The sequence below is a fragment of the Micropterus dolomieu genome, linkage group LG03, assembly GCF_021292245.1.
Source record: "Micropterus dolomieu isolate WLL.071019.BEF.003 ecotype Adirondacks linkage group LG03, ASM2129224v1, whole genome shotgun sequence".
Lineage (NCBI taxonomy): Eukaryota > Metazoa > Chordata > Actinopteri > Centrarchiformes > Centrarchidae > Micropterus > Micropterus dolomieu.
Window position 1 is genome coordinate 13402303 of NC_060152.1, and position 23815 is coordinate 13426117.

The 23815-nt window shown below is 40.9% G+C and overlaps 1 protein-coding gene across 4 annotated transcripts; it reads right to left on the reverse strand.

Annotated features, from left to right (window-relative positions):
- Positions 1–284: 284 nt before the first annotated feature.
- Positions 285–17317, reverse strand: zyx (zyxin). 4 transcript variants are annotated; one of them, XM_046045458.1, is made up of 10 exons: positions 17157–17317; positions 8208–8443; positions 7412–7686; positions 6492–6587; positions 5122–5691; positions 4761–4905; positions 4418–4587; positions 3250–3428; positions 2654–2774; positions 285–2540 (listed from the first exon to the last, which is right to left on the reverse strand). In XM_046045458.1, the coding sequence occupies exons 2-10, from the start codon at positions 8428–8430 to the stop codon at positions 2427–2429; spliced, it is 1893 nt and encodes a 630-aa protein (XP_045901414.1). In that variant the 5' UTR covers positions 8431–8443; positions 17157–17317; the 3' UTR covers positions 285–2426. The 4 variants fall into 4 exon arrangements, with proteins under 4 accessions (XP_045901414.1, XP_045901413.1, XP_045901416.1 ...); XM_046045457.1 differs by lacking the exon at positions 17157–17317 and adding an exon at positions 16703–16874; XM_046045460.1 differs by lacking the exon at positions 17157–17317 and adding an exon at positions 16703–16872 and having other exon boundaries at positions 4761–4902.
- Between the last annotated feature and the right edge of the window lie 6498 nt (positions 17318–23815).

The window sequence follows — 23815 nt, forward strand, 5'->3', positions numbered from 1 at the left end:
CACGTCCGCTGTCGTCATTATCAGTGCAACACATGGCTGTTAAAAACTGATAGAGCAGTTTTCCTGGAGGTCATATAGTCAGTGTAGCACATCATTGAGAGTCTGGGAGGACACACGTTTCATGGATGTCACATGGAGGCCGACCAGAAAGAGAGAATGGCAAAAATGAATATGAAAAACTCTAATCATGTGCAACTTACTGCATACACTATTTCATGTATAGTAGGTGATCAGAATTTTAAAAAATTGTGCTGCTGACAGTTGAGAATTCAGACAAAAAAACATTTGGTATTGAGAATTTTATTTGTTTATCTTTTGATACAGCCAAAGGAGGAGGGCCAGGGCTAAATATTGTTTTTAAACATATACACATTCACACATATAAAACAGGAATTTATAAAAAAAAAAAGTTATACGAAAAGACAAGGCATTTGCATGTAATACAATAGGACATAACAAAACGGCAGATAAATGCAACCGTGAAGGCATCATCATACGTATAATATCACATTTGTGATGACAAAGGCAGGGCCACAAAGGTGGAGTAGTTGGTGCAAACAAAGACATAATACTAGAAGGAATGCCACGACCACCTACACAGCTAGCATGCAATGCTAAATAACTACTGCCAGGTTAGTTATTCTGGTGTTATAGCACACTAGGCTCAAGGCAAGCACAACGGTTTTCTTAATGTGGTATGGATTTCTGTGGCTGCAAACCAGGCTCAATTCAAAGGGAACAGAAGAATACAATAATGGAGAAGGCACATCTCCGGGCTAAAAATTGCGGCAAATAATTGTAAGCATTTATCAATGAAATACAGTACAGTAAGATTAGAGTAAAATAGTATGTAACTGACATGAAGAGACTAAAGTACAAAAGATAAATAATGGAAAGAATAGTGGTATTTACTGTAACAATAGAATAGATCAAGAGCAAAAAACTGGGCTCAAACACAAAAACTAATAAAAAAAAACATGAATGTCAAAACACTGAATCCCATGTAACCATTTTATTAACCTTAATCTTGCCAACAGCATTTGAATTATTTGGTCACTATGTTTTAACATCTGTTTCCTAAGGCTCAAAGCTAACACCTCGACTGATCTATCATCCAGCTGTAAAGACAGGTTATTTTAGTACTGGTACACACATAACCTTAATACTTGATTTTTTTTTTTTTTTTTTTAAAAACGGTCCATAAATTATATTATTTTAGAGATTCCAAGAAAATGCATATTGTATTTCTAAATTGTCTACTTAAACTTAATTAATCATGTGCGATGGCTTTAGAGTCAATGTGATGCTAAAAGGATGTTTTACTTCACAATGGAATTGTGCAACAATCACATAATAGGTCCTGTTTTCAGCCATGCAGCTGACATTTATAACTACAGATTTTTAAATTATGAGATCCCAGGACTAGATTCTGTGCTTGGCAAATCTGTGCTCGTCCATTTTGTTCATTATTTGTGCATCCAAAAAGCATGCATATGAAAAGAATACAGTTAAATCAGCTCTGAACTCTGTTTTTGAGAAGAAAATGGCTGTTTTTTGTTCTAATATTGCCCTTATACCATATGTGTGATTAAATAAGAGAGAGCAACAAGACATAATTAAATGCATGCCTGTAAATGATCAAATTCACATCACAAAAAACTAAGAGCAACATTCACTGTTTTTATCTTTTTTTTGCTGTCAACGTTTAGACCTCAATAACTTTAAAATGCTATCAGAGTAGATTGGCTGATACGAAGCTATTTCTAGGTAGGAATGCATCATTAACCATGCTTGCAGGCACAACGACTGCCAAAATGTTAAAGATATGCTCTACCAACAGCCAACCACAGTGGTGAAATCTGCAGAGTGGTCAAACAGGAGGTCCCTGATACTCCTCACCCTATGGTAACAATCTGTCTCACTATAGTTACAATGTTCATGGGGAAAGAGACTAGCCAGTGAAAGTTAAGATGGAAATATTTCAGTACATGGTGCTACTAACAATATGTAGTCGCAAGACAAAAAAAAGGCAACTTTAATTTTCATCAGACTGCCCTTTTGACCAAACTTATTGTGCAAGTTATGCTGGAGATTTTAGCGTAAACAGAATTGGCACAAAAAAATATGCTCTTGTACACAAAGATGGCTAGATGATAATGAGATTGGAGAGTTGGAGATTGGGAATAAAAGACAATGGGGAGTTTATTTCAATGCAGTACATTACTTCTGCACTGAAGCAAAGCGAACAAAGACTGGCGAATACTACTCTGCATGCAAACATACCTTCTCACACAGCACATTCACGCTCACAACCTGCACACGTATACTGAAGAAAGCCCTGTTGCAAAGGCAAAAACGGCAGCTGAATGAATCCTGTGCTTTTGGATTTGGTTCATAGTTAATTTGAGTGATGCTGCTTCAGCCAATCACTGCGCAGCTTGCCTGACTCGCTTGGTATGGCACTTCATACACAGGATCCTACCATCCAATGGATAGCAGCCATTTTCATCTGCTTCTATGGAGAGAGGCCGAGCGCAATCCTACAGAACAAATAAATAAATGTACTTATTAGCATTTTGTTACTTTTTAGAGATTTTTTTAAATACGCTACGTGACGTATATTTTGATAACATTTGTTTTAAAAATGGCTTACCTCACAACGGTAACACTTAAGGTGGAAGTTCTTGTCGAGAGCCACCACTCTGACCGTTTCCTCACTGCCTGCGGCTGGAATAATGGGTTCATTACAGCTCACGCACAGAGGGGAGAAACGCCTGGAATGAAGAGGTGGAAAGTTGGCTGTTAGTTGTTGGCAAATCAGTCAAATGGTAGTGGTTGTGAGCATTAATCAACTTCAAACATCAAACCCAATTATTTTGTCTACAGTTTAGCATGCCTCCTTCCTCCGGCACCACCATTCTTATCAGTAATCCTGATAGGTAGGACTAATAGCATCACGCACTGCCAAAATGTATTTTTCTGCAAAACAAATGCTTGGTCAGCTAATGCTTCCCAGTGTTGAGAAATTATGTAGGTAGTAAGGAGAATTAATGGTGAAGATATTTTGTCCTAACCCTCTTCCCACATTAAACATTTACTCATTTAGCTGGCACCAAAGCGACTTACAATTGCTATACAGGTCAGAGGTCACACACCTCTGGAGCAACTAATAAACTTCCCATAGGAAATAAATAGAAATGCAAGATTATCATTAGGTTAATCGTTGAGGAATCAACAGCAAGTAGCTACCTGTGGTAATCCTGGACACAGTAGGGGTTGTTGTTGTCATCAGTGATAAAAGGTGCCCCCTCAAGTGAGCAGGAGCAGGTGCTGCAGCGGAAACAATGGGCGTGGAAACACTGGCCCACTGCCTTCAACACGCGGTCCGTGATCTTCTCCCCACATCGGGAACACACTGCCAGGGAACTCTGAGGAGGAGCAGAAGGAACATAAGATGCAACCAAGATATGAAAGTAGTTAATTACTTGGAAGCACACTGGGAGATTGTATATTCGCGGCATCAACATTGTTCCGCACATTCAACACAATTAGGCACTGAACATGCGCTCGGGCGTTATCAAAGTTTAACGGTATACCAGGTTAATTAGAAATCCAGAAGGCATCATTGTCAATACCGTCGAAAATACAAGCTGAGATTCTGTTTTGAGGTTAGGTGTGAGCGATATGTTGAAATTAGAAAAATAAGAGTTAGATGCGAAAATATTCTAGCTCTACACACTGTTCCCTCTTTTACTCTGTTAGCTCACTGAACGGGAGTCTGTCGCTGAGCAGCGACTCTTACACTTTCTAAGCCAAATAAAATGACAAACTGCCTCCAACCAAACATAGATATAATATTCAAAATTCACGTGAACGAAATATTCTGCATCAGTTCATGTTTGTTGCTGTTAAGCCTTTTAGAAACAACATTTTCACCACTCTCTCTCACTTGCTGCACACAAAGGGGTGTGCCAGAAGCAATCTACCAGCACCATTACTGAGGAGTTATATTTATTAAAGAAAGTTGATTGAATAAAAAAGATTTAACTAATTTAATCAGATGAATCACTGTATTCAAATTGAAGATTTAGTTTGAGAATTAAATTTTTTTTAGGGTGATTATGTCTTTAAACATGATGAGAGACATTCAAAGCTATACTATACTATTGGTGTAAGTATGTAGAATGAAGTGTGCACATGTACTTTACAACATAGGAGGACTTTCTAATCTAAGTGGAAGTGACCGCTTTTTACAACAACAAAAAAATAAAAATCACATGAAATCAAACTGCCAAAATGTGAGTTATAGCTACATCTAAAGTTAAAATAATAAGAGACTTTTCAGTGAACAACTTTTGGTGTGGTCATACAGTTACCATTAACTTTCAATTGTAATATTTTGTGTGCGACTCCTCACCACGTAGCAGTCCTCACACTGTGGTGCGCCATCCCTGTCATAGAACTGCATGCCCTGCAGGGGGCGATGACAGCTCATGCAACAGAAGCAGTTGGAGTGGAAGAGCTTGTCCATGGCCCTCACTGCCGGCTGGGTACGGGACAGAGCCTCGCCACACTTCCCACAGACCTCTAAAATGGGTAGAGGAGAGGGAGGAAAGAGAAGGAGGGTTGAAAAGAGTACGATATACAAAAAAGATTATTCACATAAACTCATCCATATTCCTCCTCAGCTCAGCTTGTGATAATTACGGTGTCATTTTATTTTTACACCATGAAAATTAAAGCATGTAATGTGTATGTACCTGTAGGAGGGGAGGTGATGACAGGTGCGTGTGTGTCCATGTTTTTAATGAAGTCCTTCGTCATTCTCTCCAGCTCCTCCACTTCCCTCATGTTCAGAGGAACACCTCCACCTGGGATAGCAACTGGGCCAGGGGGTGAGGGCTGCTTGTACATGTACACACACAAAGCCGTTAGTACATACATATACATTATTTACATACTAAAATTCAACATGCCTTATAGAGCATTTTGTTATTTACGATTGAGCAGTTTACCTGGAAAACACTGATGACTACAAACTAAATTATTTGTACTTCCTGTTCCTTTCTACTCTGTATACAATGCAAAGAGCATCTCTAAGTAAAATAAGCTGGAACTTACAGTTGATGCAGGTGGAGTTTTCATTGGTTGGTTAAAGGAGGAGTGAGGCGCCATCGTCTTGGGTTGAGGAGGAGGCACGGGAGCAGGAGGGTTTTGGTTTGCATTCACCTGACTGGCAAAGGGAGAACTCTTTATGTGATGAGAGGCTGGGGCAGCTGCCTTATTGTTTGGTGGGGTAGGAGGTGCGGGGGGAGCTGCGGGAGGTGGAGGGAAAGAGCTGGTGGCAGAGGGAGGGGGAGGTTTTGGTGCTACACTGATTGGGGCGGTGGTTTGGTTCAGGTTCTGGTTCAGTTTTTGAGCCAGAGAGGTTGATGACGTTCCCGATCTCCCTCCGAAAGCAGACTTGGGAGCCACAGTCGGGGCCTTAGCTAATGGCTGAGCAGTAGAGTTTGGGGTGGGGTTGTGATTGCCGTGTCGATTCGTTCTGGCTTTGAGTTCTTCTGCCCAAGGTGCTGGAGGCGGGCGGTCGGCCATCTCAGGGGGTGGGAGGAAGGAAAGAGCCGGTTTAGGAGCAGTCGGGGGAGGACCTGAAGGTTTGGGTGCTGGTGCTGAAGAATATTGGCTTGGTAGCTGTGGATACAACAACAACATCAACAATAAAATGATCTCTTTATGGATTCTTTTACCACAAAAAGCACACAGAAACAGGTCAATTCACAGGCTGTTCTACAGTATATAAACAGTTGGTGTGTGTTCAGCGACCTTCCATTTATCGTAAACAATTCAACAGGTGGAAATTAATATCAAGCATATAACAGTGCATGTAGAAATGCTGCAAGCTGCCACTTTTATTATATTGAATGAGGTACTTTGATTAAAGTAAACATTGGAAGCGCGCCACTGTTTGAGCTTATCAGAAGAGCTTCGTCTTCCTGACGTTTATTGTGCATTTTTCAGCCAACATTATTCTGCCCCGATCCAGTACCTCCCAGTTGGATAAAAACACTCTCCATTTATGGCCCTCTCACTGGGGCTCTGGCAGCACACTTTGGCTTCATCACACTGTCATGCTCTCCACTCAATTCCGTGTGCATCACTCTCTCTCTCTCTGCAAGTGTCTCCTCTCAGTGTGAATCACCAGCTACCTCACTTTTTTTTTTCTCCCCTCTTTCGGTCTGGTGTGCTGTATGTGCAGTTCACTTATCATTGAGCTTTCAACCTGAACAAATGAACAGAGAAACCAATCTGGCTTCTCTCCAAACTATTTCCTTTTTTCTTTTCAACCCTCTGTGTGACTCATTCTCTTTTTCTGCAGTCAAAGCCTGCTGTCGTTTCCCCTCTCATCTGTTCTTTAGCTCGTTTTTTTTCTATCCGTGTCCTCAGGTCTCATGTTTGTTACAGTGTTTTCCCCATCCCTCCACACTTTGTACCTTGGGGTTGAAAGGTCCCCTGGTTTCCATCTCAGACAGCAAGTCAGTTAGAGAGTCTAGCTGTTGATCGAAGCTAGTCTGCTTCTCCATCAGTCTCTGGAAGAGGAAGACAGAAAGAAGAAATGGTCACAAAAAGTGCATTTATTTACCCAAACAGAAACACTGAATGAAATGAACACAATTAAGCAAAAGGAGGATGAGGCCAGAACGAGCCAAAGATAAAAAGATGGACGAGGATGAGAAGTATTACAGACTGTAAGATGTGTTTAGACAGCTATGTTTGATTAAGACTCAATAATATTTAGCTCCAAAATGCAGAATGAAATAAAATCACTGTTTTAAAAGAAAATCTGGCAGTTACTGGAATGGAAAACCCAGAATTAAAGAATTAATCATAAATAAATAAAGTCAATGAAGTGATTCATGATGAGGCTGGATAAATGAATGATATTTGATTTCCCTGTTTGGATAAGAGAACACTGACTATTCAATTATTTAAATTTCAATTTGTTGGATTGTTTTCTGAGAAGCATTTAGCATAAGCTCTTTGCTCATTTTTTAAATTTTGTACTTTTCAACAATGGCTAACAACATCTAATTCCATACATTGATGTCTTTGTAGCTTGACAAACCAGCGACAGTACACATGTACAATAAACCTTTATTGCATGTTGCAATAATCCTGTTAGAAGCATGAAGCTGGGTGATTTACTCCAGACTAATGTTAATATAATTTGCGGGAAAATCTCAAAAGACAGTATTTCCTGCCAACACTCCATGGACTCATTGTGGTCACACAACAATGTCCTCCAGTGTCCTAACTGATTATCAAATTATACTGAAATGCAGTGAAAGGCAGAAACATGTAGACAGGCAAAGCAACTTCAGCCTCATTTGGTGAACATACCATCATGACTCACCTGTGGGTTCCCAGCGGCACTGGGCATACTGGCACCGAAGGCAGGGAGCGATGGAGGGGGTGGGGGAGGAGGGGGAGGGGGAGGAGGTGGGCAGGTGGGCGGACAGGCACTCTCCTCAGGGGGAGCTGGGAGGGGCAGGTCATCTGCCACTGGAGGTGGAGCGGGGAAGGCGGGAGGGGGGGCGTCAGAGGCATTGGGTGTGGTGTGGCAATCAGGGGGAGGGGCTGGCAAATCATCATCCATTGGAGGAGGAGGAGGAGGAGGGGGTGGGAAGTCTGACAGAAATGAGGAGGGTTGACTGGTTAAAAGCTGTGACAAAATGGTTTGTATCATTTAACAGATATACAGAGCACTTAAAATTTACAGTAGAAAACAAGCAGGACAATGAATAAAAATAAAAATAAAAAAACTGGGGGGAGGTAAATGATGACCTTTAGCTGTTCCACCGACAGCTTTTTAAATGTACATGTCTGCTGAGAATGTGAGCCAAAGGGTACAGCCATTTCCTGCCTGGTATCCCAATCTATGTTTTCCTGCATTAAAAGGCGCCCCGCGGAAGTATGAGACTCCGTAACAATCTCAACATTTGACTAAAATGTCCAAAAGGCAGGAACAGTACATTAATGTACTATCTCAGAGACAAGTAATTATAACAGTATCACACAAGTGATGTAAAGCTCTGCATGCAGTCGCATAAAAAGCAGAGGGTGGGATAGGGGAGGGCTGCTGACTGAGGGGATATAACTTAAGATTGTCACAAATATGGTTCACAAAAAAGCATTAATACTGTAAATACCATCACAGAGCGAACTGTGCAGCGGAGGCAGATCTCCCACTCGACCAATCACAGCTGTGCCTATCGGTGTCGGTGAAGGACCTGAGGGAGGTGTCAGACTTTTGGGCCGTGGTGGTGCCACAGAGGCAAACTTCTTTGGCTGGTTGTAGAAGGACGGGGTGGTGACTTTGAAGTTCAGAGAGGATGTCACCATGAATGGCTTGCTGCTGCTGGAGTCCTCCATTTTGTGTGTTTATCTAGACAAAACCAAAACCAACAGTTAGACAACGTACAGGCCAATCTTCATCAATCATTTATTTATAACAAAGGGAATAAAACAGGTTGCAGTGAAGTTCAAACAGCTCCAGACTTAGGAGTCACCTCATATAATGAATCCAGCATTAATCAGCTGACTAAAGTCAAAGGGCTTGCATTCCTTGGCAGCGTAAGTATGCCGGGTCTTTTGCTAGAGAATTAGTGGTGATGACACATCAACAAAACATTTGGCCGGTCAAAGTTCCATACTACTTACTAATTGTAACCAGACTTTGAGTATGTAGTGCCTTTACACTGAAGAAGTGACAAGATTAACTCATAGATGTCAGAATGCAGCCTGAATTTGATTGATGTGTGAGGATGGGATGGATAGTTGTCCTTCAATAGAAACAGAGTCGTCAATTAAAAATGGTGAGACAGCTGCAGGAATAAAAAATAACAAATAAGAGTAATACATCTTTGGGAGAACATTTTTTCTTTTGCTCTGTTAAGTTTCCAACTTTAGAACTGGCAGTAACTCCCGAAAGTTACAGTTTGATTTGATTCAATGTGTACACATTGTTGAGCATTTCCTGTTAGAACAAAACTAACTTATTTTATATCAGCTGCCAGAACAACACACTATGCAGATTGGTACCCATTATATACTTTATACAGTTGTCTTGACCCCTATAGTCTTAGTAAAACTAATTAAAATGAAGGTTTATTGTGGCTTGCAAAGTCTCTTAAAAATGTAGAAATGGACTATTTCTGGATTTAGTGAAATAGCAGTAAAAAAAAAAAAGAAAAAAAGAAAGAAAATAACCACTAGGCATTCGGTAAATTCAGTATTACTCTTTAAACAAAACAGCTTTGGCAAATAGTCCACAGTGGGATGAGAGAAAAGTGTGTGAAAATTTCCTCAGGCCATGTATACAGAGCATACATTGTGGCATTTCCAGATACCAGAGACACTTTTCAATATTTAACTCATGGCTGTTTACAGCGACATAAAAACACCACAATATAAATTTTTGTACGAGGGAGACCAGTTCGAAGCAGGGACGATAGCAATTACCATAACATTTTCATGTGAGCTGTGTCAAAAAGACGTTGCGTTCAAATATTGACCTCACACATGCTGGTGGTTAAACAAATGTTGATGTTACTTCAGTGTCTCCGTTGAGATTCCACAAAGTCTGAACACATTTCCCTGAAGACGTCTGGCCCCCCTGAACATGACCTTTACTCAAAAGCAAGATTGTTCTTACGGACCAACAACAATGTATATCATTCTGTGTATCATTCTCCAACAACACACACATCTGCATGGACATTGAATATCTTAACTCACATTCTGTAGGTGTTTAACACACTATTCACCCCCAACGCTCTGAAATAGTTCCATACTTAATAATTATAATAATGATTCCAACTGTAGCAACGATTAACACAGCAATGTTTGGACTATGTATGTAGGCTTTAACAGGTTGTTAAAGATAAATATTATGCAGTCACAACAAATAACCTTAACAATGAACAAATGAGTGGCATGGTGGTAGAAATAACACAAACTGGAGATCTGAACATTTTCCAGTACACAAACTGTAACAAAATGTAAATATCTCATTGTTGGTGGTGTTTATCTACTACATCCTAATGAAGGTTACATAGCATTGATGCCTCCATAAATGTCAGTTACTATAAAGTAAAAAAATGTCCATTCATTGTTTGTTTTACAAACGCTTTACCAAACCTACCAAAAAAGATAAGTCTGTTTCCCAGTCTGACTGATGCAGATAAAACCGTGATTAGGGTTGTACTAATGTTTCTTGATACTACTTTCTTGAGTTAGCTTAAATATTTATTTCACAGTGGAGTGGTTGATGTTAGGGCTTAACGATTAATCGTTTTCATATCAAAATTGCGATTTGAATGAACACCATTAGCTAATCGTGAAGACGACGATTAAAATGTAGGTTAATTATACAGCACATCTGACCCGTTTTAAACAGTCATGCAGTTACAGATTCACCAATCAGAGCGGGCACAGGGTGTGTACACACAAACAAAACTAAAATGTGGGAAAATGGCGCCAGGCAAACGGATACAGATCTCTAACTTCAATAAGCTCTTGAAAACTTGATCTCTTCTGAGAAAAGTCTCTCTTATAACACCTCTAACTCCTAACCTCTAACATGCACTTCCTTCTAGTCCCTTACAATTATCTTGTATTGACTGACTTTTTGTTATCTCTTACTGCTTTCCCCATTTATTACCCCGTTACTTACTAGTATTAATGAGCGCTCTTACTAGTATGTATTGTCAGTTGTAGTTCTCGTGCTGTGTTTGATGCATTGTTGATGCTTGTATGTTGTTCCTCATTTGGAGGTGCACGTCAGGCTACGCCGTAGGTGACGACGTAGGGTAGGGTGCTACGCAGAGGCTACGCTGTCAATTTGACGCAGCAGTGTAAATTGCACTGTCGCTTTGGATAAAAGCGTCTGCCAAATGAGTAAATGTAATGTAATACAGGCAGCAGCTGTGCTGCGGTTTGTGCTGCGTTCCATTTACCTCAGAGGTCAGAGCTGGGAATGACGTCACACCCGAGTTAACGGCGTTCCAGTTAACAATTCGGAAAACCTCGCACAGCCAGTCATTAGTTACAACTAAGTTAGCCAGATTAGCTATTGTTACGCCGGTTGATTAAGATATTAAGTTTTTACTCACACTAAACACTGTACCAACACGACCACAGACAGCCGTTGGACAGCACTTTGTGTACGAACATTTCTCTGAGTCACAAGTACACAGCAGTTTTAGTAAACAGCATAAACTACAGCTTTCACAAAGTCGTCATTACCATTGACGGCAACGTTGCCCTGCATGATTGCTCTAAGTCTGATGATACACGGGGCAACTTTTTGAGCAACGGTGCTGGGCAATCTTGCTAGAGGCAAGTCCGACTATGTTTTAAATGGATAGCAGCGGTAAGGGGCAGGTGGCGGAGTGGTGGGGGAAGGGGATTACGGTAGTAAACTTTACCCATTACCATTGACGACAACATTGCCCTGCACGACTGCTCTAAAAGTTGCTCTGTGTATCATCAGCGTAAGTGTTTCAGCAGCAGAGCATTTAGCTGCCCTACGCTGTTGACATGTTGTTAATTTGTCATTTTGTGAGCTTCAGTACGAATAACAGCTCTCTTATACTACTACTTATATGGTGCGTTGTATTTACCTCGGAAGAAGTCAGAGGTCGGAGCTGGGAATGACGTCACACCCGAGCTGACAGCATTCCAGTTAATAGGTGTTTCTCAAAACCAAGAATGCAAAGAATGGACTTGTGGTCTTGGGGAGAACGTTCTTGCTAGTTGTCTTGTAAGAATGAACTTGCAATGTCACGAGCACACAAAACGCTGCTGACGGTTTGCCAGGATGCGTTCTGGTCAGTATTGTGCAATACCCCAAGCACAGAGGCCCTTGCATTGCTCTAATTATTCTGCCAGGCTTTATCCCCCAAAACAAAAAGCTCAGAATCGGGTTTTTTGTAGGTTTTAACTTACCAAGATATATTTGCTCATAAATAAAAATTATATAAAATAAAAGCAAATAAATTCATACCATTTCTGTTTATTTTTTTGAAGTTTCACTGCTGGTTCGTTAGTGTTCCTGGTTGCTGTAACGACAGTCGTTAGGACTACCGGTGGCCAAGACTGAACGACCATCCCACTGAGGTTAAATAGCTGAGTTTCCCTAGTAACTGAAAGCAGAAACATGATTCCCAAAAGATCAAATATTGCAAATATGGAAGTAACTTCTTTTCACATAATGCTGAGTAGTTGCCAATTAGACATCCCCAAAAGCCGCAGAAAACTTTGTTTGCACTGAGGGTAGAAATGTGGACTATGACTGTTTTTCACCATTTATATATAATTGAGTTGTAGAGGACTTCACTGATAGCAAAAGCTAAACAGCTAAGGTATTTCATCATCATTCCACTTTGTTGGGACATACAGGCAACGCTTCAAGTTCTGACAAGACAAAAAATCCTTAGCGCTCATGAAAGCGTCTCTGTTGCTCATGACCAGCTTCTCTGAAATGAAAGCAGCGAGGCCTTTTCTCTTCTGCTTTTTGGTTCAGCTTCCTTTAAATTAAGATTTTTCTGATGTTGAACACCATATATGTCCATGGCTCGGATATCTGTCAGGCATGTGGAAGTGTCAGCTGTTTCATTACATCATCTAATACATCCCAGAATATACAAATTGGTTGTATATATGCATTATTAGATAGCATTATATGTGTATGTACAGTATGTGTTGTAATACCAGTTGAAACTGTTTATTTTGTTACAGCTTTCCAATCATACTAAAAAGTTTGACTGGAGCAATAATTCATGATGATATATCTGACTCCAACAGTAGTGTTGATTGAATAATCAGTGGGAAAAACAATCTAATTACATGAGATTCTTTCTTAAATGTCACTATCCTTGTTAGTGGAGTGGGAGTAACAAAAACATTAACATACATAACCTTAGCTTAAATTGCTGCATGAATCAGTGCAGTAACCCCCTAACCCTCTGCAGGCAGTTTGCTCCACTAGTAAGACAAAATAACAAACCAAAGGAAAGACAAAAGGGACAGGTGTTTTATAGCTGGCTACTCATTAACCTACCATCAACGCCTACTTCAAGTTCAATGGAGTGCACACTTTGAAAAAAACAGATTGACCGGTTACAGTCAAGATAAAAACTCTTTGCTTAAATAAGGTTTGCGAGCCTGGATATAAACAGAGTACTCAAAACACAACACTTGGATCTCTAATGGCTTTCTAAAAGGAGTGCTTGACAGGGCTGGGTATAGGCTGTGATTTAGTCTTTTCATTACGGGACTTAAGCTACCTTGTTTTTGAAGAGATGATATGCAATAGTCCCCCTCTCAATTATTCAACAGTGATGATAACTTGTGGTCAGGTTCCATCTGTTCCTTGATAGGGTCCGGAGGGATTTAATACGATGAGATCAGCTCCACACTCTGCTTCAGGCGTCCTACTGCAAATCTATCTTGAAACCTGATCCTTGAGATGAGAGAGACCCTTGGCTAAGGAACATATTTGGCACTACAACTCATGACATCACCCTTTTTGCTTTTTTTTGGCCTGTTTTTCTCTATTCAGCCTCTCTTCTTATACACCTTTGCTGCTTTCCTCTTTGTCATTTTTGTATTAAGTTCTGGCTCACTCTCACAATCTGATGCATAGATTTTTGTTCTATAACCATAATAACCACACTTTTATTCTTGTGCTTTCCTAAATCCCCATAATTCATCTCTCACCCACCACTTGAATTGAATGACATCACGTAGGGCTGCATTTAATCATTTCTACTTTTACAGCTGTGATGGAGGATGGCATCTTGTAGCCTTTAGATAGGGCCCCAGCATAAATTACATACTGTACTCTGTAGCTTTTGATCTTTGTATAAACATGGTTTGACATCTTTTACAGGCTATAAAATTGGTTCTCAACCTTAAGTCAGGTACCACAGCCCAGTTGGTTTTCATTCCATCTTAGCAGGGACTGATTTACACATGGGACAGAGGGTGAATGTAATCAGCCTAACTACCCTGAAGGATATAAATACCAGCATGGCTGTGGACTTCAGACTCAGCATTTTAAGTCTCATGTAGACTATTAAACTGTGCAAACCAAAAAAAAAGAAAGAAATAAAGCTAAACTCTGTTGTGGCACACCTATTATGTCTGAATTTTATCTCACACTTCAAATGAACACCCTCTTTCCTCTAAAGGCACAGACTATGCGATGCAGTAGCTGGTACGGAGGCGTTTACCAAACTTTTTGTTAACTAAGCAGTGGTTCATTACTTTGTGGTTATAGAGGAACTACATTTAGTTTATATACTGTACTACTGGTTTTTAAAAGGTCATACATGGAAGTGTTTTAAGCATGGTGCCTCAGGTTAACTACAGTCTTCTCTTTCTAATGAGTCTAATCTTAAAACACACCTACCTTATGTAGGTACAGTATTTCGGAAGTACCACTATGCCTACATAAATCCAGAAAATATACATCTTTTGGTTTCAGTTTTCCTACCAAAAGATTTTTTTTAAAACAAAACTGGTAGGGGTAACGGTTTCAGATCAGTAATAAGCTATTAAATTCACTATTAAACTCATTATAAAAGGAAGTTTTCCAAACCGTTAAACTAAAGAGAACCTTAATTTCTGGCAGTACCCAAATCCTTCCATGTCCAGTCAGCCACTGTCTCAGTTTCGAGTGTGTTGTTGATGAAACTCTATTGTTCTGATGTTAATAGTACAGCCAGTTTCTGGGAAAGCGTGTCTAGGCCGTGGGTCACTAATGCAGGGAAAAAACAACCCTTTTTGAGGCCAGTCTTACAGGTCACTGGACATGCATTGAGCACCAGTGTTGCACTCCCTCTCAGACTACAGTTAGATGACTGACTGAACAGGCAACATTTCAAAACTGCTAATAACATCAGCCAATGGGCTCTGTGTCAAGCTCTCACCCAAACAACCTCATGTGCGTGCACTGACATACTGTAGAATGGTGTAGGCAAAACAAGAGTCACAAGACAGTGACAGACAAATGTAAGAGATAGACATGTAGTGGTGATCTGAGGCAAAGGGACGCCTGAAAATAGCTTGTGCGTCTTTACTCATGGAGGCTACCATTAAATAAGGTTCCTCATCACACAAGTCATAAAGGGTTAACATACAGCCATTCATAGATCATCTTCACTCACAGATCTTCATTTGCCCCACCAATTTACTGTGGCGTCAATGATCATAATCCCAGTTTTTTTTTTTTTTGTTTTTTTTAACAGCAGCACCACACTAACCTCAGGCTCACCCATGCTTAGAGCTTTCTTCGCGATAAGTTATTCTTAAACATGGCTTACTGTGGCCTTGGGTTGAGGCTCCCCTCCCAGCTGGCTGATGAAAAGGCAAATCAGAGAGGCAAGTTCAAGTTGTAGAAATTCTATGCTATGTAGCCTCCCAACATCCCTTTTTAGGGCACAGAGCTTTGGCAGACCTCTTTGCATCCTCTCATACGGGTGCACAATATATTGACGAAATATATCAAACATGTTGCAGAAAATATGCAATATTCTGTTAATTTTGTGGAGAGATGAGTCTGTCCTCCTCTGTGTGGCTTAGTTGTGTTCGATTTGAGCCCGTTTGAAACCACTTTATTATAATGATCATGTTACATGTCACAAGTGGGAGCTTATCGGTCCACTACACAAATTTACCGGACCATATGACGTGTGTGCATACTTCAACAGCATGTTAAGAGAGGGAGTCAGAGGAGCTCAAGAAAAGAAAGGACAGAAAACTAAGAAGTGTGGCTCAGGGAGACAACCAAACAGCGGAGATCGAAGGGGAAACGTATCAGATACAGGGCCCATCCATTTGTGTTTTTACATATGTATAAAAATATCGAAATTAATATCGTTATCGCCATATTCATGATCAATATTGCAATATCACATTTTGTCAATATCTTGCAACCCTACATGAGACCCAACTAGGTAAACAGGTAAATAGGCCATTAGATGGTGAAAACGTTTGAAAGAGCCACTCCTCAACATGGGCACAAAGAACAGTAAAAGGTGCCACCTTATAACATTTTTCTATATACTTATCAATAAGTTAAACATACTGTATCTTGGTGCTCCACCCACTTGGCACTGCAGGGTGGCAAGGTGGTGGTTAACTTAGCCAACAACAGCTGATAGCGGTCACAACCGCAAATGAAGACAGACAGATTAATTAAGCCTTAACCTTTCATCACTAACAACTAGCAATATACGGAATGGGAAAAATGACGGTCTCAAGCTAAAGCTAGACGTTATATACTCTTCGCTAAGTACATGATGATAACGTTAGCTTGAATTAACGTTAACGTTACACTTTCCCAGTTCAATCAGGTAACTTAGCGATATATAAGTTATAGCTTCAACACGCAATGGCTCAGAAATTAAACCCGCTGATGGATGACTGCCACTCACCTGCAAGCCTCACCGGCCACCTTGTGTGATAACCGATAACGTTAACCTCTCTTATGTTTTCATCAATCACAGCAACAGTAAGGTTAGCGCCACTAGCACACACCCGAAACGTTAACGTTACCGCTCCTAACGTTAACTACAAGCGTTAGTCAGGGTTATTTCAGTGGTGAAACGAGCTAACGCCGCCCCATTTTTTTCCTTACCTCATATGGCAAAGAAGACGGCGTCCTTTAACTGTACTGTCATTAAGTTTAATAATTTTGCTACCCTTTACTCTGACGCACGTACACGCTTACAGCTGCATTACCAGCTAGCTAGCCTGGACAACTTTTTAGCTGTAACGTTACTTCCTGTTGGAGCTTCCGCATAGCCCGTCCCTTATCCTCGGTGTTCATCAGCTGGTGTGCATTCAGGGGATTTTTTTGTTTGCTCATATTCACTAAACGACCACTCAGCTAAGGACACAAGGGAATACCACCCACCGGGAAGTATCTGTGAACCAGAGTCTGTAGTAGTTTTTTTTACATGTCATATATAAACTCACTAGTTGTCACATCACAAAGAAAACCTCATAGAGTAATTGGTACGTCTATCTATTATGCTACTTGCATTGGCAAAAGACTACTGATTTAGGTAGCCTGAACCAAAGTCACTTACCCTGTTAATACAGCTGCAATGTGGATCTCACTTTTCCTTCCCCCTCTTGCTTTTGTCCTTTTTGTCCTGGTCCAGGCTGAGTAAGAGTTTACTGTAATGGTAACCTCTCTCTCTCTCTCTCTCTCTCTCTTCCCCTCTCCAGCTACTAGACCCTCCCCCTGTGATTTTCAGTCTGGAAAAGGAATGACACCATCCTTCCAAACAAGTTCTTTCTCGTTTGGCTTTCGCTCAGGACTTGTGTATTACAATGTAAACAGCACCTCTCTCTCTCTCTCTCTCTCTCTCTCTCTCTGTTCATAAACTGTCCATTCAAACCCCTCCTCCTGCTCTCTTTTCTCTCCGGATTCTTGTAGCATTCTTCAGTCAATGACATCAACCCTGTTGCCTCTCCTTGTAAGGTCAGACTGAGGGAATGAGGGAGCGAGAGGGAGGGAGAGATAATGGGGCTAGAGGGTTGATTAGATACAGACACTAAAAGCGGTCAGGGTTTTTAAACACGGAGGTATAACAGCTGAAGAAAGTATATGTTCAAACAGGGCTGGGCTGTGGAATAGGTTGGCCATTTTAGCTTTATTCACTGTCAGAAAAAGTGCACTGCCACATCGTTACTTGCTTTGTACTAAAGTAGTAAATATGCAAAGGCTTAGACTGCTTTGCACGATTAGTACGCTTGGTTAAAGAGAGCAAATACATTTTAAGTCTTGCATTTGATGCTTTGCATCCTGACAATAAAGATGTGGTCGCCCTCAAACTGGTGTTAAATGACACCTTTCATCCTGCACATCAGCCACTTCTATGACTTAATATCCTTTTTTTGTGTCACCCACCCACGGGCACACACACACACACCAGACTCACACACCTCACACCCATGGTGACTCATGTAGCCAACAACTTTGGAACTTATCACACTTTCAGGTGTAGTCACTGCTTATGCAAAGCAAAAAGAACTCTCATAACATGTCTATTATTTTGACATTTATTATCATTTTTGATTTTAAAGTATTTTTAACAAAATGTTAATGTAGTTTACATTTTCATTTTAATAACCAGGTAGTGTAAAAATGCCAATAGAGTGAGACAGTTTCACCTTGTCATAATGTAAATCAACTCAAGAAGGTCAAGTCTCTTTCACTTCTCCTGTGTTTGTCTGCTTTCAGACTCTTTAGCATTAGTAATACTTTTTTCTGTGTTTAGAGCTGAGAGTATTGATATAATCAATTGACAGACAAATAATCAACTATTATTTACTTATACTTATCAACTAAGTCCGTTTTCAAGCATAAATACCAAAGATTTGTTGGTTTTTGCTTTTACATGAATATCTTTATGCTTTGTAGTGTAGGTTAGGTTTACATTTTTATTTATTAATCGAGAAAATAATAATAACAAAAATAAATAATCAGTCCTCTCTGTGTCTGTTTTTAATTTTTCTAGATAATCCTCAAATGAACAAAGAAAACAGCATTGGAAATGATTGCAGCTATCTTCTGTCCATCTGCTGTCTTTGCAGTTTTGTGTCTTGTCATATTTGATGCTAAGTAAACATTTTAAATAGATTTCTTTCCGGTGAGACATCGAGAGTGACTCATGACACCATGGTTATATTGCCCACCAACTCACAGAGTCCTTATAACGTTCAGGCTGACACACAACGCAGTTGCACTAATTTCAGGTTGTGAAACTACAGGCAAGGTTCTCCTTTATCCGAATCTCTGCAATAGTGGTTGTGTAACCTGTTGCTGCCTGATTCATGACTGTGAACTACAGGGAGTGGTCACTGGGGTCTTTGATAGCCTATTGTCCCACAAGGAATGTTTCCAGTCTCTCCCCACTTCCACTGGGACAAAAAAAATGTGTCGAATTTCCACTCAGAGATTTCCACAGAAACTCTGGTGCAGCGCTGAGGGGGGAAAAACAGCACACCCCATCCTGGCTGCCGGCTCTCAGGCAGGTGACATGTAAGAAGAGGTCAACGTTTGTATGCCATTCCGAATTCCAGACGATTTATGAGCTTGCTTGCTGTCTGACAAGTTAGGGAGCAAGGGAAAGCTGAAATGTGACACATGTGTATTGCTCTTCTGCCCTTTTTCAGCCAGCTGCAAACATCAGGTGGTGGCGTGATGACTGAAGTTTGGAAAGTTTGGATCAGGCAGGAAGAAGGCAGCTCTAGGGTCCAGTCAGCCTGTAGGTAAGACAAAAAAAAAATAAACAGGAGGCCGTCAGAATCAGAGCCAGTAAGCTTGGAATGCAGCCAAACTTGGAATGAACAATTCCTCTCTAACCCTCTGTAAAGTGCCATGTTTCTCTCTCTCCCTCTCCCCCTTTCTCTCTTTTTCATGCTGCATTTTTTTACCCCCTTTCTTCCTATCCCTCCATTTCTTAATCTGCCTTTTATTTCTCTTCCCATCTTTCTTTCCACTCCACCTCTTCACGTCCCGCTGCTCATGTCAGTACCTGCTCATAATACCTCAGTGCTCAGAGTTAATACCCTGATCTTGGATCATTTCAGATCTACGCAGAGGCATAGTCTCTCTCTCTAGTAATTTTTTGTGATCTGACCAGTTGTAAATTCTAAATTTGTATTGGTTCCCACATTTCCAGTGGATATAACATGTTGCATGCACAAATCCCTTTTTTTGTGAATATTCTATTTTACAAGCTTTCACATTTTAACAAAATACACCTTAACAAACAAATAAAAGTTCACTATGCCAGCCCCCCATTACATTTATTTTTACAATGTTTCACAATTCCACCAACAATATAGGTATGTTATCTAAATAATGCTGTTTATATTTGCTGACTGTGTGATCTTTTCAATAGGAACAACTGTTCCTTTTAGAAAACCATTTAGCTCTAGAGAGAGGGACTTTTGATTTTATATTCTTTCAGATATAACCAATATTTGAAAATTTCCCTAATAGACAAAGCTTTGTGTTCATTGCTATGATTTTTGTCAGTGTGTTACAGATATGCCAAAAGTGTGAAGAGCCTTCCACAGTTCCACATCTAAAACCCATCACTGATCATTTAGGATTTTTGTAGCTTTTGGGATGCGAGATAAAGTCAATGAAGGAAGTTGTGATGTATCGTGCACAATTCTTCTCCTGTATATTATAAACATAAAGTGGAAAAGCCTGCAATGGAGATCCAAGGTAAAGCAAAAAAACATTTAGCCATCAAGCAGAAATTCCAGGCGCACTTTAGACAGGATGAGAAGCTACATACTTATGACAGAACATGGTCTTTTCACTCAGCACCCACAGGAAAAATCTCTCTGCTGCCAAACTGGCTTCCATTCAAAGCCAATGTTAGACTGCAGTGCCCCAGTTTCCCCGGCAGGTGTCAGATTGATACATGTTACTGTGGCGTGCGCTGCCAGACTAAAATACCTTAAGGGAAGACTATTCCCCCAGAATCCCTGACAGCAAGCAAATTCACATGAGCTACAGTGATAAAGGACGTATAAAGTGGAAACCCTTACAAACTGACATGACTCTAAAATAGACTGATAGGCTTGTTGAGAAGAATGAACCCACGAGGAGTAACACACAGTGGCATCACTTGGGATAAACAGTGCAGTAGCGGTGGTGGTGGTGGTCTAGACGAGATGGGCTGGGGCGAGAGAGAATGTGGGGTAATTGCAGGAGAGAAAGGAAAGAGAATGGTAAATAATGGAGGAGAGCTGGGAACTCCTCATACAAGGTTTTGTGTGAGTGCACAAACACACACACACAGGTAGATGTCTTGCGTGCAGAAACTCCATACCACCCACACACAAAGATAAAACACCCGACAAATGTGTGTGCTGAGGAATTCAAGCTAGAAATGGTGAACTGTCAGCCCAAAGCATCCAGTAATAATACACATAAGCGGGATCTCCCACTAGCTAAAACAAATCACCATAAGCATGGCCGTTAGAGAACACCTTATGATAGGCTGCCTCTTTTCATAGCTACGTTTATTTCTCTCCCTCGTCCCCACCCACCTCCTCTAAAACAAACCACAGGGAACCCCCCCCCCCCCCCCCCCCCCCCCCACCCCTCTTTCCTCCCTTCATATTTTTCTCCCATTTTCTTCTCCCTTAGTGAAAACCCAATGCAGGCAGGCTGGGAGATCCCTCCCTTCCTCCTCAAGACACACACACACACACACACACACACACACACACACACACACACACACACACACATTTCTCCATCTAACTAACTTAGAGGTGGCTCCTGGAGGGCAGATGCATAACATGTGGTTCCAATTAACATATATAATAACACACACTAGCAACAGTTAGGCTTAGTAGAGCACAGAATAAAAACATATGGAAAGCAGTGGGCAGTGATGAAGTAAAGACGACGGGAAATGGATAAATGGCATTTTTTAGAGGAGTTTAACCAGTCTGAGCTAGTTTATTTTAAACGAAAATGACTTGCCTACCCTTAGAATGACTTTGCAAACAGGCGTTTCCATTCATCTTTTGAGTGCCTGAACAAGACAGTATTAAAGATGTTATTCATTATCCTTGAGGTGCAACCTACAGAACAGCCAGGAGTTGATAGAGAGATAGTGACAGGTACATGAAAGTCACTGATTACAGGAATGAGGTGTGTGTGGATTCCCGAGATAATACTGAACATCGGTTGCTGCATTTAAATTCAGTGCAGCATCATCACCCCTGATAAGAAAACAAGAGCCATGCCGACAGGAACATGATAGAACTCGTCTGTATCATGTGTTGCATGGCGGTTTCATGCCATGGCACATTCTTTGTTAGCATTGGTGTGGATGTGTGTGACTTTGAAAGGAGCGGACAAAGATGGTGAGTGGCAGTCATCTTTGTGAATGGATAATGTATCACGAGTGAGATTAGTGTCAAGAATATCTTCCCTCTGTGGTTGACCTTGTCTCGCATTGACAGTCCATTTCATAGATCACCTGATTGTCAGTGGTGTACTGTATATATATATATATGAAGGATGTGAGTGTGTTTCATCTGAAGATTATGTCCTCAATTAATCGCTCTGTCTATTAATCATCAGAGAACAGTGAAAAAATTTTGCGTCATAAAATGTCTGGTATTGTTTGACCAACAGTCCCAAACCAAAGGTATTCAATGTATTGTGGTATAAGAGAAGGAAAAGCAGCGAAAGTCTCCCATTTCAGAAGCTGGAACCGTCAAATGTTTGGTGTTGTTGCTTGCAAAATTATTTAAAAAATTAATCGAAAATGGGTCTAATTCAAAACATAACAATGTGCAAAGAAACCGAGAACCAAACATGAATTGCATTGACAAGGAATGACACGTAGAGCAGGATAGTTACATCGAGATTAACCGAGGATTGCGGCAAGAATTAATTAATCGCTTGTTTAGCTAAAAAAGCGTCTTACAATTGCAATATATGTCAGCAACCTTTGGAGCAACTAGGGGTTAAGTGTCTTGTTGCTCAGGAACGCATAGGTGGATGACAGAGGGGGAATGGAAGCCGGGTCTCCCAGGCCAAAGGCATGTGTCTTATCGACTGTGCCATCACCACCCAAGAAGAGAAGAAAAAAGCATTATAGAGACATCCAGACTGTGCCTTGCACAGAGTGATGGGCAGATGGAAGGGGAATTGAGAGCCATAGAGGGAGACACGGGTCGAAGACAATATACCCAATCTGCAATTACACATATCAGAAGCAGCAGCCTATAGCCCAATCTCCTCTGTCTCAGCGGGAACCCAAAAGAGAGAGCTAACACACATCTATATATAAACCAGCACAGTGCAGGGATCGGCTGGATTATGTGTGATTTGTTATGTCTGGCAAGTCACACATCCACTCTTTATTGTTATATCACATCCATGTCTCTACATCTATTTTTTGCATCAGTATAATGAATAAACTAAATGATTAGGTTGCTGCCTTTTTCCTCTATTTTCGTCTATTCTGGAGTGTTAATTCTTTATTTCACACAGCATCATCTCCACACCTCTCCCGCACATGACTCAACTGTTCTTTGCTTTCCTACCCATCACTCCCCCCATCTGCCCATGTCTTTGTCTCTCTGTCCTTCCATCTGTCGTGCTCTCTTCTCTTCTCTTTCTTCTTCGCCCAATGCATATAAAGTCAACAAAACGTGAGTGGCCATACATGCGCCTCCACACACATGCCCTCTTTTGACTGTCCAGGCGGTACTTGCGTCATTTGCTGGGCAAACACTTATAGAAACAGCTCACATAAATTTGTAAGCAGCTAAGAGAGGGGCAGGGGCCTGCCCGGACAGAAGAGGAGTAAGGATTAAGAAAGACGGAGATAGGATTTCTTTTTAAAGCAAGGAAGAGAGTTATGAAACTGACGTGAGACAGGAGGATTGAGAGGGAAAGTGGAAGGTTTAGGTGTGATGGTGTTAGGTTTGATACAATTCAAATGAGTGAGAGAGCAAGAGATGTAGATAAAAAGAGCCACTCCTCCTTTTTTTCTCCAGAGAAGAGGGGATGGAGGTAAGGAAAGGAGGAAAACACCAAAAGAGGGAATAGAGGAAGACCCGGGGATGTGATTCAGGGTGAACAGAAAGCAAGATAAAAGCGCAGAGCTGACTAAGGGGCGGATCAATACGGAGAGACAACAGAAAAAGAGGTGGAGACTGAGGTGGAGAGGCAGCGGCTTCACTGTGAAGG

What these genes read in the sequence shown, in the direction of transcription:
- zyx (XM_046045458.1), bottom strand. Translation starts at nt 8,430, where the DNA reads ATGGAGGACTCCAGCAGCAGCAAGCCATTCATGGTGACATCCTCTCTG. An exon ending in GCACAGTTCGCTCTGTGATG is followed by an intron (nt 7,687 to 8,207) that starts GTATTTACAGTA and finishes CATTTCTGTCAG; the next exon opens with ACTTCCCACCCCCTCCTCCT. An exon ending in AAACTCCACCTGCATCAACT is followed by an intron (nt 4,906 to 5,121) that starts GTAAGTTCCAGC and finishes TACATGTACAAG; the next exon opens with CAGCCCTCACCCCCTGGCCC.